Here is a 15,130-nt window from a genome sequence, read left to right as displayed (position 1 = left end):
GTCTCTCCTCGGTGTTTTGGTGTTGAGCCCCGGAGCCCGATCGGTACTGGGGACTGGGGGGGGGGGGGGGGGTCCCCACACCCCCCAGCCCCTCTCACCCCCTCTCCCCCCTCCTCTCCTTGCTGGGGCCCAATAAAGCCTCGCTCTGGGATTTGTAACCTCTTGTCTCCTCCGTCTCCTCACCAACAGCATGATGGGGGGTGCAGGCTTGGTGGGATGGGGTTGGGGTTTTTTTGCGGGGGTGGGGAACCCTGGGCAGTAGGGGGTGCTGGGGGGGGGGGCGAATGATAACCTAGGCAGGTTTTGGGGTGGAAAATGTCCCAGGTGGGCAGGGATATTGGAGGGTAATACCCCAGCGGGGTGGGGGGGTGATGCCGGAGCTGGGGAGGGCTCAGCCCCCCCCCCCCCGCCCCGGGAAGGGATATCGGGGCGCCCCGGGCTGTAAGGGGTTAAGCCCGGCGGGTCCGCTGCGGGCTAGAAAGGGTTACAGCCGGTGGGCGTGGCCAGCGCCGAGGGGGCGGGTTCTCCCCGCCCTCAGGGGGTGGAGTTAACGTGAGGGGCGTGGTTAGCGCTGGGAGGGGCGGGGCCGGCGGCAGGGCGGGCGGCGATTGGCGGCGCGGCGGGTTGTTTGTGCGCGGCGGTGGGCGGGGACTAGCGCGGAGGTGGGCGGGGCCTGGCGCGGCGGGGGTCGGTGGGGGGGGGCGCCGGGCCGGGCCGGGGCGGGCGGGGGTCGCCATGAGGCTACTACGATGGCTGGGCAAGCGGGCGGCGCTGGCCGGCGTCCCCACCTACATCGAGCACTTCAGCAAGTTCTCGCCGTCGCCGCTCTCCATGAAGCAGTTCCTGGACTTCGGTAAATACCCCCCTTCCCCCCCTCCCCGCGACCCCCCTCCCCTTTTCCACCGGGTGGGTACCCCAAGGGGGAGAGACACCCCCCCCTTTCCTCCCGGAATACACCCGGTGCGGGGAAATACCCCCCCCTCCGCCGTAAATATTCCGTCTGGGGGCGGTGCTCCGGGGAGGGACCTCCGTCTACCCTCCCCCCTTGCCCCCCCCTGCGGGAAATACCTCCCCCCACCCCCACCCGCCAGAAAATAAATACCCGGGTGGGGAGGGGTCGTCGGGGGTCGTCCTCGGGGAGGGAACTGGTCCAGTGGGTGTCTGGGCCTGGGTAACTATACCCCCCTCCCCCCCAAATTATATGGTTATTAATTTCTTGGGGGGGGGGGTTACCCCCAAGGTGTTCCTTGGCCCGGGTAAATATCTTTTCTCGCCCTCCCCTGCCCGGAAATACCCGCTCCCGGGTAAATAAGTGGAGCTGGGATCATGGTGTTTTGACATGCACCTGCTCCGGGGGGGGCGGAATTTCCCATTTGCCCCCCCCCCCCCCCCCTAACCACCCACAGCGGGGTGTCACCCCCTGCGGGCAAGTAATGACCTGGGTAAATACCCGCTCTGGGGAATGGCTGGGTGGATGTGCCCCCCCGTCCCCCTCTGGGTAAATAAACCCTGGGTAGATACCCCCATAAGGTATCTTTTGCCCCTATCAGGTAAATACCCCCCCCCGGGGTAAATAACCGCCCGTGAGTACCTCCTGCCCCCTCTGGGTAAATAATCCCGTGTGGGGGACCCCCATCCAGGGGGGGTCCCTGCACCCCCCCAGTGTGTCTCCCCCCAACAGGCAGGTAAATACCCACCTGGCCCCCCAGCACCCCCAGGGTGGGTGACACAGGTCGTCCCCCCCCGGGCAAATAGGCCAGGGAGGTGGAGATGCCCCCACCCATCGCTGTCACCTGTCCCGGCCCCCGCTTCGCCTCCCCCCCCCCCCCCCCCCGTAGAGTTTTTAATGTCACTGCTATATTTACCCGTGTCCCCTCCGTGCCATCCTGGGCCGAGGCTGGCGGCTGCGCCCTGGGGGTCCCGTCCCCCCCCTCCCCCCCCCGGTTCTGCCCCGTCCCACCAGCACCAGGACCCCCCCTCTAGTCCTCTTCACGTTTCAGCACCGTCCTGTGTCCCTTGTCCCCAGGGATGTGCCCCTCCTGGGGTTTGGGGGCAGCTCTCCCCCCCCACCTTGCTGGACGCTGGCTCCTGGTTGGGGACGTCCCTGTCTTGGGGACACTTTGGTGTGTTCCCGTGGCAGAGGTTCTCCGCACCCCGGTGCCACCAGGCTGAGGGTCTGGCTTGGGTGTCCCCAGCTCTGATGGTGGCCCAGGTCCTTCTCCCCTCCAAATCGCTCTCAGGGTGGGGGGGCTTCAAGCCCCAGTCTGGGTTGTACTGGGCTATACTGGGAACCCAACCTATCCCCCCCTCCCCAGCCCTCCCAGCCCCTCCAGGGTCCTGGAGGAGGATCTGCTCCTGCCTTCTCTGCTCCAGTTCTCCCAGTTTCCACCAGCAGAGGAGCAGGAGTGAAGCCAGCCCTGGGGTTGAGGGTGTCAATTGGGGGCCGGGGGCTCATCCCATGTGTCCTGTCCTCCCCCGCCAGGCTCCAGCAATGCCTGTGAGAAGACCTCCTTTGCCTTCCTGCGCCAGGAGCTGCCCGTCCGCCTCTCCAACATCATGAAGGAGATCAACCTCCTGCCCGACCGTGTCCTGCGCACCCCCTCCGTCCAGCTGGTCCAGAGCTGGTGAGACTGGGGGGGTCTGTGGGGGGCCCACTGCCATCGGGGGTCCTGCTCCCACCATGGGTCCAGCCGGTCCCACCCAGCATTGGGTGTGGAGGTGCCACCACCGTCATCTGTATGGGTCCTGCTGCCACCACGGGTCCTGCTGCCGGGGGTCCCAGCGTTGTAGCTCATGGGGGTCCCACCATTGGTACTTGTGTGGGTCCTGCTGTCACCACGGGTCCTGCTGCCACCACAGGTCCCACCGTTGTTGCTTATGGGGGTCCCACCACTAGCGCTTGTGTGGGTCCTGCTGCTGCCACAGGTCCTGCTGCCAGGGGTCCCACTGCCACAGGTCCCACCGTTGGTCACCTAGAGGGGTCCCACAACTGCCACCCACCTGGGTGCCACCGTTGGTCCCACCACTGTCACCTGCACATCTCCCTTTGCCACCATGGCTCCTGCCACCGCCGTTGCTCAGGGGGATCCCGCTGTCACCGCAGGTCCCACCACCACCGTGTGTCCCACCGCTGCCACCGACTGTCCTCCCCAGCAGGTCCAGAGGGAGCTGCCGGGGGGGGGATGGGGGCACACAGGGACAAGTGGCTGGCAGGGCCACCCAGCTGGTGCCATGCCATACCCTTGGGTGACAAGAGCTGCAGGCCCTTTGGGGACACCCCCGTGCCAGCGGGGTGTCTCCAGCCACTGGGGGGTCACCAGTGCCACCCCCAAGTCCTGCCCCCAAAAAGGGCCGAGCCAGCCCTGGTGACTGGGGGTCCATGTCCTTGGGGGGGTGGGGGGGGGGTGTCTGGGTGTCCCTTTAAGTGCTGTCCCCTGCCAGCCCAGGCAGCGTGAACCTTCTCCCAGTGCCACCACGTGACGAGTTGTTTGTGCAGTGTCCCCAGTCCCTGCCAGCGCCACCGGCCAGCAGGATCCGACCACACGACCCTCCCACAGCCCTCGGGACAGGGGCCGGGGGGGGATGACACCCCAGATGGCAGTGACCCACATGCCCCCCCACCCCATCAGAGGGGCCGCTGTCCCCAAGTATCCCCAAGGGCCACCGTGCCAGCATGGGGGTGGGACAAGCTTTCCCCCCACCCAAGCACAGGGTGGTTTCATGGGGCAGCAGCTTTTTGGGGGGGGGTTCCTGGTTGAGGGGGTGCTGAGCCACTCTCCCTGTGTGGGGCAGAGCCCCAGGGTACCCTGTGCCACCCTGGTGTGGGGTTCCTGGGGTGTCCCCTCTCTTTGGGGGGACACACCAGGTGGGGGGTAACCGGCTCCTTCCCCAGGTACGTCCAGAGCCTGCTGGACATCATGGAGTTCCTCGACAGGGACCCTGAGGACCAGGCCACCCTTGGACAGTAAGTTGGGGGGTGACAGCATGTCCATGACACCCCTTGTCACCAATATTGGGGTGTCACCTCCTCCCAGACCCACACTGGTGGGAGCTGTTGTCACATGCACCCTGTATCATCCCCAAACTGCCCCCCACCCCATTGTGCCCTGAGTGTCCTGGTGCCACCGGACTCTGCTCCGGGTTTTCCCCAGTGCCACCAGCTCCTGGGGAAACCCAGCCTGGATCGGGGCTCTGCCTGGACCAGGTGTCCCCCAACTCCATTCCCTTCTCCTCACCAGGTTCACGGACGCCCTGGTCACCATCCGGAACCGGCACAACGACGTGGTACCCACCATGGCACAGGGGGTCATCGAGTACAAGGAGGCCTACGGGGACGACCCCGTCTCCAACCAGAACATCCAGTACTTCCTCGACCGCTTCTACCTGAGCCGCATCTCCATCCGCATGCTCATCAACCAGCACAGTGAGCGGCCCCGGGGGGGGCCCCTTGCCTCTGCACCCCCCTGCCCCGAGTGTCCCCATCAGCCCTGAGCATCCCTGCCAGCCCTGAGCATCCTTGGGGGTCCCCCTGTCCCTGACATCCCCCTGCCCCGAGTGTCCCCATCAGCCCTGGGGGTCCCCCCTGCCCCGGCACCCCCCTGCCCCGAGTGTCCCCATCAGCCCTGAGCGTCCTTGGGGGTCCCCCTGTCCCTGGCATCCCCCTGCCCCGAGTGTCCCCATCAACCCTGGGGGTCCCCCCTGCCCCAAGTGTCCCCATCAGCCCTGAGCATCCTTGGGGGTCCCCCTGTCCCTGGCACCCCCCTGCCCCGAGTGTCCCCATTAGCCCTGAGCATCCCTTCCAGCCCTGAGTATCCTGGGGGTCCCCCTGTCCCTGGCACCCCCCTGCCCCAAGTATCCCCGCCAGCCCGAGGCATCCCTCCAAACCCCCCCAGAGCATCCCCCAGCTCCAGGGCTCCTGCCCCAAGTGTCCCCCCCAAACCCAGGGATCCTGCCCCAAGCAGCCTCATCAGGCCCAGCTCTTCCCCAGGGCATGTCCCAGACCAGAGCCCCCCCAAGCCTCAGCGCCCCCCCTGTGCCCTGCCTGCTCCAGGCACCTCCCTGCCCTCAGATGCCCCCCCCATCCTGTCCCCATATGTCCCCTCCCAGTCCCGTATGTCCCCTTTCACCCTCCCCCCCAGCCCCAGGAGGGGCAGTAAGCCCAGCCTTGGGCTCAGCCTGGGGGGGGGGGGGGCATGAGGGTGACCCTGGGTGTCTCTGGGGCTGGGATGGGGGCAGCTGCTCACACCCCCCCCACATCCCCTCCCCAGCGCTGCTCTTCGACGGCAGCACCAACCCTGCACACCCCAAGCACATCGGGAGCATCGACCCCCACTGCAGCGTGGCCAACGTGGTGAGAGGTCCGTGGGGACCGGGGGGGTCCCACCCCCACGGGGGGGCAAGAATTGAGAGGGGGGAGGCGGGTAGCTGAAGGTCCCCCCGATCTTCCACCCCCCCACCCCAGGATCTGCCTGTTTGGGAGCCACGTGTCATGAGTTTGGGTGGGCCTCAGCCAAGATGTCCATGGTCCCCTGTACTTTGGGGTGACTTCAGAGGACCCCAAAATCTTCCTGGATCTGTAGGAATTAGGCGGGGGGAAGGGCACCCCCAAATTCTCCCCCCCCACCTCTGTGCTGGGGGTGGTGACCCCTCTGTCTCCCCCTCCCAGATGCCTACAACATGGCCAAGCTCCTGTGTGACAAGTACTACATGTCCTCACCCGACCTGGAGATCGAGGAGGTGAACGGTGAGGCTGGGGGGCCATGAAGGGGGGTGGGGGGATTCTCCGGTGGCTTGTTTGGGGTTCAGGGGATGGTGATGAAGCTGATGGCTCCTCCTCCCTGCAGCGAGCAACTCCCAGCAGCCCATCAGCATTGTCTACGTCCCCTCCCACCTCTACCACATGCTCTTCGAGCTCTTCAAGGTAACCCCAGCCCTGGTCTTTGGGGTTGGGGGGGACAAGAGGGAGGTTGTGGGGGGGTCTTCCCTAAACCTCAGCTGGCTCCTTGCCCGCAGAACGCCATGCGAGCCACCGTGGAGAGCCACGAGAACAGCCCGCGCCTGCCGGCCATCAAGGTGATGGTGGCCCTGGGCCAGGAGGACCTCTCCATCAAGGTGCGTAAGGGACCACTGGCTCCATCCCGGGGGGGGGGGTGGTCCCCGAGCCCAGCATGGGTGACACTTAGTGGGAGGGGTGGTCTAGGCGTGGGATTGTCACCCCTCACCGTGTCTTGCAGATGAGTGACCGGGGCATGGGTGTCCCCCTGCGGAAGATCGAGCGTCTCTTCAGCTACATGTACTCCACCGCTCCCACCCCACAGCTGGGCACCGGGGGGACCCCCCTGGTAGGTGCCCCCCTGGTAGGTGGCACAGGGACCCCCACACGGTCCTGGGGGGTGGGGGACAGGGCGTGGGTGGGTTGCTGGAGGGGGCTTGGGGACGTTTGGGGGTGCCTGGGGGTGGTGTGGAGACACTTGAGGGCAGCTAGAGTGGCGTGGAGGTACTTTGGGGGTAGCATGGGGAGGTTTGGGGGTGCTTGGGGTGGCATGGGAAGGTTTGGGCTTGGCATGGGGACTTTTGGGGACATTTATAGGTGGCTTGGGGATATTCTGGGAATGCCTGGGCATGGCGAGGGGACATTTCAGGGTGGCCGGAGCGTTGTGGGGGAGCTTTGGGACTGGCATGGGGGGATTTGGGGATGCCTAGGGTGGCGTGGGGAGGTTTGGGCTTGGCATGGGGACTTTTGGGGACATTTAGGGGCTGCTTAGGAGCAATTTGGGAGTGTCTAGGAGTGGCTTGGGGATATTTTGGGATGCCTGGGAGTGGCATGGGGACACTTAGGTGTGCTTGGGTGTGACATGGAGTGGTGTGGGGACACTTGGGTGTGACGTGGGGACACTTGGGTGTGACGTGGGGACACTTTGGGATGGCATGGGAACGTTTGGGTGTGCCTGGGGAGGTTTGAGAGTGGTGTGGTGACCACTGGAGGTGGCACATGGGTGCTTGTGGGTGCATGTGGCGCTACTTGGGGAGGCCTGGGGAGGCTTGGGGTCCCCTGAAGGTGCCAACCCCCAGACTGGGGACCCCCCCATCACATATTCTATCCCCCCCAGGCCGGCTTTGGCTACGGCTTGCCCATCTCCCGCCTCTACGCCAAGTACTTCCAGGGGGACCTGCAGCTCTTCTCCATGGAGGGCTTCGGCACCGACGCTGTCATCTACCTAAAGGTGGGTCTTTCCTCCCCAGAATGGGGTGAGAGGGGTCTGTAGCCTCCTGGGGGGGGGGGGGTGGGTGTCGTAGGGCCCTCCCCAGCCCCCCCCTGTGTCTCCCACAGGCCCTGTCCACGGACTCGGTGGAGCGGTTGCCGGTCTACAACAAGTCGGCGTGGCGGCACTACCAGGCCAGCCAGGAGGCAGGGGACTGGTGTGTCCCCAGCACCGAGCCCAAGAACACCTCCACTTACCGTGTCCCCTAGGGCCACTAAAACCCCGGGGGGCTTGCTGACCCCCCCCCAAGGCTGTCAATAGCCCCTGGGACCCCCAGCCCTGGGTGTCCCCCATCACCCCAGGGTGGTGTTTGATGCCGGTGTGATGTTTTAGCATCCCCGTTCTGCATCCTGCTGCCGCGGGCTCACCAGGAAGCGTGTGAAATGTGAGGGTGGGGGGGGTCCCAGTGGGGTGGGGGGTCCCAGCACCCCCCCCCCCCCCCGCCTTGGTGGCACTTAGGTACGTAGCTGGGGGTGGCGTTGGAGTGGCGTGGAGGGGATAGAGCCCCCGTTGCGTGTCCCCCCTCAACCATGGCACCCACCCCAGGGGTAGCAAGGGACTGGTCCTTCCCCAGTATGACCAGTAGCACCTCCCTGCACTCCCCCCAGCCCTGACAGGGTGGAGGGACTGGTCCTGAGACACCCCCCCACCAGCTCCCTGCGTTGTCCCTGGTATTGCACTACTGAGTTGTTCTCACCTGCGTGTGCCCCCCCTCCCGCACCTCCTGCACCACCACCCCCCAGAGGTGGGTTCCCCATCCATGATCTGACCCCCCCCGGGAACCTCCCCCCGACCTCCCCAGGAACCTCTCCCCAAACCCCCCCGCTGTCAGTAAATTGGATGTTGACTGAGCTCCTGGTGTGGTGTTTTGGGGTCTCGGGAAGCACCCCCTGCTTTTCACCCCCCCGAAGTGGATCACTGTGCCCCCTCCATGCCTCAGTTTACCCACCCTGGGGCCACCCGGGCTTGGGAGGGGCTGCTGTGTCACACCACCCTGGGCACAGTCACAGGGTGGCACCTGGGGACACAGGTCCTGAGCATTGTCCCCCCACTCAGGTTGCCCCCCACCCCAGCACTGAGCTCTCCCCACCCCATCCCAGTCAGGCTCACACTGGTTGCACTGGTTTGCACTGGCCCTTGATACCCTTTTATTTCCTGGGGTGTCCCCCGGGGTGCTGTATTTGGGGCTGGGGGGGGCAGCATTCACTCCCCAAACCCTGATTTGGGGGTGTGTGTGTGTCTGGGGGGGTCAGGCCATGCACTGTCCTCGGCTGGTGCCACACCGTGCCGGGGGGGGGGTGGGCCGAGGTGAGGGGGGTGGCTGTGACCCCCTCAGGGTTGGGGGGTTGACAGGAGGCAGGGGGGGGTCTAACGTGCCATTTGCATCCGGAAAAGGGGCCCATGGGGGGGCCCAGACCGTGCCCGTGGGGTGCAGGGGTGCAGCGGGGAGGGGGCGGCTGGAGGAGAGGGGGGGACATGTGCCACTCCGTGCTCGTCTCAGCCTGGCACCGCCGTCCCTTGGCCACGGCGGCTTGTCCCGTGCCGAAGCTGGGTGCCCCCCCGGGGTGTCCCAGGGGGCTGTGGGTGGGGAGGGGATGCAGGGGCGCTCCCGGCCCCCCCCTTTAGCTCCGCCGCTGCTCCTGGTCCTTCTTCTTCTGCTTCTCCCGCTGCTTCTCCGCCTTCTCCTGGGCCTTGCGCTCTTTCTCCACGGCCAGGCTCAGCTCCTTCAGCTTCCTCTTCAGCACGGCACGGTCCTGAGAGCTGCCCACCCCCAGCGCCTGCCGGCACAGCCGGGCGCTGCCAACGGGAACACCCCAACCTCCCCATGGCCTTGGGGCACCAGCACCCCCCCTGCCCCATGGACCAGCCCCTTGGGGTACCTAGACCCCCCCCCTGCACTGGCTGTCTCTCAGGATCATCCCACTGAGATGCCTACACCCCCCATTCACCAGGCTCTTGGGGTACCTAGAACTTCCCATCCTCCTCCTCGACTCCTCCATTGGAATACCTGGAACCTCCCCCTGATCTCCTGCCCCGTGGAGCAGCCAATTAGGACAAGAAGTTTAAGGTACCCTGTGATGAGCCCATTGGGGTACCTAGAACCCACACAGACCTCCTACCCCATAGAGCTTCCTGTTGGAGTACCTGGAGCCTGTTGTCCAGTGATGAGTCCATTGGGATACCTAGAACCCTCCCAGAGCTGTTACACAGAGCACCCTGTTGGGATACCTAGAACGTGCCCAGACCTCCTACCCCTTGAAGCATCCCGTTTGGGGTATCTAGAACCTCTTGTCCTACAAGCTGAGCCTGTTGGGGTACCTGGACCCCCCTGAACCCCAGCAGAAGAGCCCCCCCAGCACCATACCTTGAGCTTGGCACCATCAAGGTGCAGCAGCCGAGGTCCATCGACACCGTGGGCCGAGAACTCCTCCACGTACTGCTCCAGGTTGAGGCTCTCCAGCCACTGTCCCACCTGATGGCACGTCCAGCCTGCAGCTGCGCCGAGGGGCTCATCCAGAAACTGGGCACAGGGGACTGGGTGTTAACGAGGGGTCCCCACAGCACCTGAGGCGGGGGGGGGACGGACCTGACCTTGCGTCCCCTGTGGGTCTCACCTCGTCCGAGGACTGTGACAGGGTGTGGTAGGGGTAGGAGTACTTGGTCGCCATGGGGCCGGGCAGGCGTGGGCTGGCGCTGGGCGGTGGGGAGTCCTCGCTCAGCGTTGAGTCCTGGGGCAGCGGGAGGGGTGAGGGCAGGGCTGGCCCCACTGTCCCCAGAGCAGCCTGGATCCCCCCCTGTAGCTGTCCTTCCCCCTATAGCCATCCTTCCTATAGGGCTACCAGCCCCTGTGGGGCTTTGATCCCTCCTAAAGCCGTCTTGACCCTATGGGGCTTTGATCCCTCTCCTGGTTGCCCAACTCCATGGGGCTTTGAACCCCCCCTCATAGTTATCTTGACTCTATAGAGCTTTGACCCCATCCCCTATAGCTGTCTTGACCCTATGGGGCTTTGATCCATCTCCTTCTGGTTGCCCAACCCTAGGGGGCTTTGATCCCTCTCCTTCTGGTTGCCCAACTCTATGGGGCTTTGAAGCCCCCTCATAGTTATCTTGACCCTATGGGGCTTTGTCTGCTGTCTCCATAGCTACCCAAACCTAAGGGGCTTTGACCTCTTCTGTAGCTACCTAACTCATAGGCCCACCACCCTCCTTCCCTATGGCACCCTGGCCCTATAGGGCTCTCATACCTTCCCCTATAGCTGCCCACCCCCAGGGCCAGGAGCCCCCCATTCCCGGGCACTGACCTGGGAGGCAGATTTGGCAGGGCTGAGCCCCTCGTGCCGGGGGGAGCCGGCAGGAGACGCGGAGCCAGGGGAAGCTGAGCCCCTCGCACCATCCGAGAACCAGGAGAAGGGCAGGAAGGGGGACCCCGAGGGGCGGCCAGGACCCTCTGCTGCCTCCCTGGGGACAGAGCTGCGTTAGGGCCCCTGGATTGTCCCCCTACAGCCCCACCATGCCTGGGGCAGGGGCGGGGGTGTCCCTCACCTGCTGCCCATGGACAGGCGGTTGCTGCCCTTCTCCTTCCGGCTCTTGCTGGAGGATGCTCGGCGCAGGGTCACCCTGGGTGGGATGGAGGTGGGTCGGTGGGGAGTGAGGTGTCCTGATGGCCGTGCCACCCCCACGGCCCCTAGCCTCCCATCCATCCATCCATCCATCCATCCATCCATCCATCCATCCTCAGACACCTCCATCACCTTTAGAGCCTCCTTCTCCATCCCTCCCTTCATCTGCACACCCCTCCCTCCATCCCTGCATCCCATCCTCCATCCCTCCCTCCATCTCTACATCCATCCCTTCCTCCATCCCTCCCTCCATCCCTGCATCCCTTCACCTCCAGGCATCTCCATCTATTCCCACATCTTTCCATTGCACCTCTCCATCTGTTTGTCCGTTCCCCCCCCCCCCCCCCCCTCCATTTCCTCCCTCCAGGGCCAGGTCTCACCCCAAATCCAAGAACTTCCTCCTCGTTTTCTTATCGAGCCCCACGGTGGGGCTGGCCGGCTCGGGGGGGCTCATGTCCCGGCTATCATCTGCAGGACAAGGACAGGGGTGTCACCCACTGCCCCCTACATGGGTGCCAGGTTCCTGCATGCCTCAGGGGGGGTCAGGGGGAGGAAGAGGGGGCTCACCTTCGCTGTGCCGCTGGGGCCGGGCATCGCGGCGGGCAAAGCCAGGCGAGCTGTCGGAGCTGTGGCAGGACTTGGGCGAGGGGGTGCCCGCCAGCCCCTCCTGGGACGAGGCGTTGGTGAGGGGCTGGTAGCGGCTGAGGGGGGACGAGGGGGCCAGGGGGTCCCCCAGCACCCGCTGCACCGCCCCCGCCTCGAAGGAGAACTCGGCGCTGTGGGAGAAGGGTGAGGGGGCCGGGGGGCCGCCATCGCCCTCCACTCCCTGGAGGGCACACGGCATGGAGGGGGGGGGGTCTGTCAAACCCCTGTAGCCCTCCCTGGGGTGTCCCACCCTTGTAGCCCCCCCGGGGTGTTCCCTCCTTGTAGCAACCTCCCGGGGTGTCCCCCCATCCCCTCCCTAACCCCAGCCATGGGGTCCTCCAAAACCCTTCTCTTGGGTCTGTGGTGTGTCCCCCCCCACACCCCCAGCAGCACCCCCCCGGGGCTCACCGCCGCCTCGGGCCCCTCGTCACCCTCGGTGGAGCTGGCGCTGTCTCGCAGGCGGGAGCGGGAGGGCCGGTGGCGGCGGCCCTTGGCTAGGAGCCGGGCACGGGCCTTCTGCAGGCTACTGTCCAGGCGCGGCGTCTCTGGAACCACAGCGGTAAAATCTGGGGGTGAAAGAGAGACCGGGGCAGAGAGAGAGAGAGAGAGACGGACAGACGGGAGCAGGATGGAGTGGATGGATGGACAGACAGGTAGGGAGCAGGAAAAGGTGGATGGATGGATGGATGGATGGATGGATGGATGGATGGATGGATGGATGGATGGAGACAGGGAGAAGGATGGACAAATAGAGAAGTAGGGACAAGGAGATATGAAGAAGGGGTGGTTGGATGGATGTATGGATGGGTAGGGAGGGAAGATGTGGGTGGACGGATGGGCGGGTAGGCGGAAGGAAGATGGGGATGGATGGATGGACAGGAGGACAGACAGAAAGAAGATGGGGATGGATGAACAAATGGAGAGAGAAGGACAAGGAGATACGAGGGAGGGGTGGTTGGAAGGGTGGATGGACATGTAGGGAAGGAAGATGGGGATGGATGGATGGATGGATGGATGGATGGATGGATGGATGGACGGACAGACGGACAGATAGGTAGGGAAAAGGAAGATGGGGATGGATGGAGACAGGGAGGAGATGGATGGACAAATGGAGAAGTAGGGACAAGGAGATACGAGGGAGGGAGGGATGGATGGGTAGGGAGAAGGAAGATGGGGATGGAGGGAGGGATGGATGGATGGATGGATGGATGGAGACAGGGAGAAGGAGATGGATGGACAAATGGAGAATTAGGGACAAAGAGATACAAGGGATGGATGGTTGGAAGGATGGATGGAGACATAGGGAGGGAAGATATATATGGATGGATGGATGGATGGATGGATGGTCAGACAGGGAGAAGGAAGATGTGGATGGATGGGGACAGGGAGAAGGAGACGGGTAAACAAATGGAGAGGGAGGGACAAGGAGATACAAGGGAGGGATGGTTGGAAGGATGGATGGACAGGTAGGTAAGAAAAGGGGATGGTGGACGGACAGATGGGTGGAGACAAGGAGATGGGGATGGATAGAGGGATGGGGACAGGGATAGACAAATGGAGAGGTAGGGACAAGGAGACACAAGGAAGGAATGGAATGACAGATGGACATGTAGGGAGAGGGAAGACATGGGTGGATGGATGGATGGATGGATGGATGGATGGATGGATGGATGAATGGATGGACAGACATACACAGGTAGGGAAAAGGAGATGGGGGTATGGACAGATGGACAGGTAGGGACAGGGAGACGGGGAGGGAGGGATAAGGCCAGGTAGAGGAGATGGAGGGACAGATGGATGGATAAGGACAGGAAGACAGATGGAGGGACAAATGGCCAGTTAGGGACAGGGAGAAGGATGGGAGAGCATCGGAGGGAGAGGTGGACAGACGGTCAGGAGAAGACGACCAGCCAGGTAGAGAGGGGACAGAGGGACAGCGGGACACAGGGACGGGGCAGGAGAGTCAAAGGACGGGCAGGGGATCCCAGGGGAGATGGGAGAAGGGAGCATTGGGGACATGGATGGATGGGGCACCCCAGTGGGGTGGGACAGGGGACAGAGGGACAGAGAGAAATGTTCAAAGAGATGCCCCGGCATGGGCAGAGGAGCAGTGGGGGTGTCCCCGAGGACAGAGCGTCCCCATCACCCGGGGCGGGGAAGAAGCTTTGCCCAAGGTCTGGCTGGGACCACTCCAATGTCCCTGCCTTGCTGTGGCCTCCTGTATCCCAACCCTGGCCCAGGGAGTGGCTTCAGGCCGTGTCCCCTGCTGTGTCCCCATGTCTCCATCACCCTCTGTGTGCCCATACCCACATGCCTGTGTCCCCTGTGTCCCCCTGCCCCATGCATGTCCCCATACCCATATATCTGTGCCCCATGCATGTCCCCATGCCACCCTGTCCCCTGTGCCACACATGTCCCTCTGCAGATGGCTTCATGCCCCATGTGTCCCCTAGCACACGTTGTCCCCAAGCCCGTTTCTGGGATCTCCCCCTCACCACTGGCAGGCAGGAGGACACTGAGGGAGGGTGGGGGACCCGCGGGGCAGCACCCATGGGTGGCTCTGCGCCCCACGGGCCCCCAGGGGGGACTCACCGAAAACCTCATCCGTGTCCTGCAGTTTGGAGACCGACATGGTGGGACAGAGCTGGGGACAGAGGGGACAGTCAGGGAGGGGGAACCCCGTGCTGGGCGAGTGGGGGGGGGGGGCAAGGGGGAGCAGGAAGGGAATCCGGCCCCCAATGCACCCAGACCCTCTGCAAGTGGGGGTGGGAAGGGTGTGTGTGTGCCCCCACCCTCTCAGTGATCCCAGTATCCCTATGCCCTCAGCCTCGAAGTGCTGGGGGGGGGGGGGGGGGGGAGGAGGGAAGGGACTTGGGGGGGAGCAGGACACAGCACATATCGTCCCCCCACTGGGGGTACGTGGGGACAGTGGGGGAAGAGCAGGCTGGGGGGGTACTGGGGATGCTTTTTGCAGGGCAGCCGGAAAGGGGTTAAATCCCCCCCCCCGGGGGTTCGGGAGTCTCCAGCTCGGGGGGAAGCGGGGGGTACATAATGCCTTGGCAGCATCGTAGGGGGCTGCGGGGGGGGGGGGGGGGGGGGGCAGATATCCGAGCCCAGCTCTCTCTCAGCCCCTCCCTTCCCCTAGGGAACCGGGACCAGCGCGGGCTGGGGGGGTCCGGGAGGGGGCTGGGCTGCGGGGGGGCCGCAGGGCAGGGGGCGAGGACCTTACCGGGAGGGGACAGCACCGTCGGGGGGAGTGGGGGGGGGGGGCTGGCTGTACCCGGGATGCTCTACCGGGGAAAGGGGATGTACGGGGTACGGGGCCGTACCGGGGATGCTCTACCGGGGGTGGGGCTGTACGGGGAACGGGGATGTACCGGAGGTGGGGGGGTTGTACTCGGGATGCTGCACCGGGGGTGGGGCTGAACGGGGAACGGGGATGTACCGGAGGTGGGGGGATTGTACCCGGGATGCTGTACCGGGGGTGGGGCTGTACCGGGGATGTTGTACCGAGGGATGGGGGAGTTGTAGCGGGGATGCCACCCAGTGGATGGGGCTGTACCGGGGATGCTGTACCTGGGGATGGGGGGATTGTACCGGGGA

The 15,130-nt window shown here is 64.7% G+C and overlaps 2 protein-coding genes across 3 annotated transcripts; one reads left to right on the top strand and one right to left on the bottom strand.

Moving 5' to 3' along the window:
- Positions 1–717: 717 nt before the first annotated feature.
- On the top strand, positions 718–8,114 carry PDK2 (pyruvate dehydrogenase kinase 2). Of its 2 annotated transcripts, none has more exons than XM_074163096.1 (11): positions 718–853; positions 2,483–2,624; positions 3,893–3,964; positions 4,239–4,423; positions 5,268–5,357; positions 5,666–5,743; positions 5,844–5,920; positions 6,013–6,111; positions 6,234–6,356; positions 7,110–7,223; positions 7,331–8,114. In XM_074163096.1, exons 1-11 carry the CDS (start codon positions 736–738, stop codon positions 7,469–7,471), a joined length of 1,239 nt encoding a protein of 412 aa, XP_074019197.1. In that variant the 5' UTR covers positions 718–735; the 3' UTR covers positions 7,472–8,114. The 2 variants fall into 2 exon arrangements, with proteins under 2 accessions (XP_074019197.1, XP_074019198.1); XM_074163097.1 differs by having other exon boundaries at positions 736–853; positions 6,234–6,341; positions 7,331–8,112.
- A 770-nt stretch (positions 8,115–8,884) lies between these two features.
- SAMD14 (sterile alpha motif domain containing 14) lies at positions 8,885–14,159 on the bottom strand. The gene is made up of 9 exons (XM_074162595.1): positions 14,120–14,159; positions 11,936–12,093; positions 11,450–11,708; positions 11,263–11,350; positions 10,806–10,880; positions 10,565–10,721; positions 9,878–9,991; positions 9,628–9,783; positions 8,885–9,040 (listed from the first exon to the last, which is right to left on the bottom strand). Exons 1-9 carry the CDS (start codon positions 14,157–14,159, stop codon positions 8,885–8,887), a joined length of 1,203 nt encoding a protein of 400 aa, XP_074018696.1.
- Between the last annotated feature and the right edge of the window lie 971 nt (positions 14,160–15,130).

Source organism: Numenius arquata, chromosome 23 (assembly GCF_964106895.1).
Source record: "Numenius arquata chromosome 23, bNumArq3.hap1.1, whole genome shotgun sequence".
In the NCBI taxonomy this organism is placed as follows: domain Eukaryota; kingdom Metazoa; phylum Chordata; class Aves; order Charadriiformes; family Scolopacidae; genus Numenius; species Numenius arquata.
The sequence above is the reverse complement of the archived record's forward strand: the minus strand, read 5'-3'. Positions and strand labels throughout refer to the sequence as shown.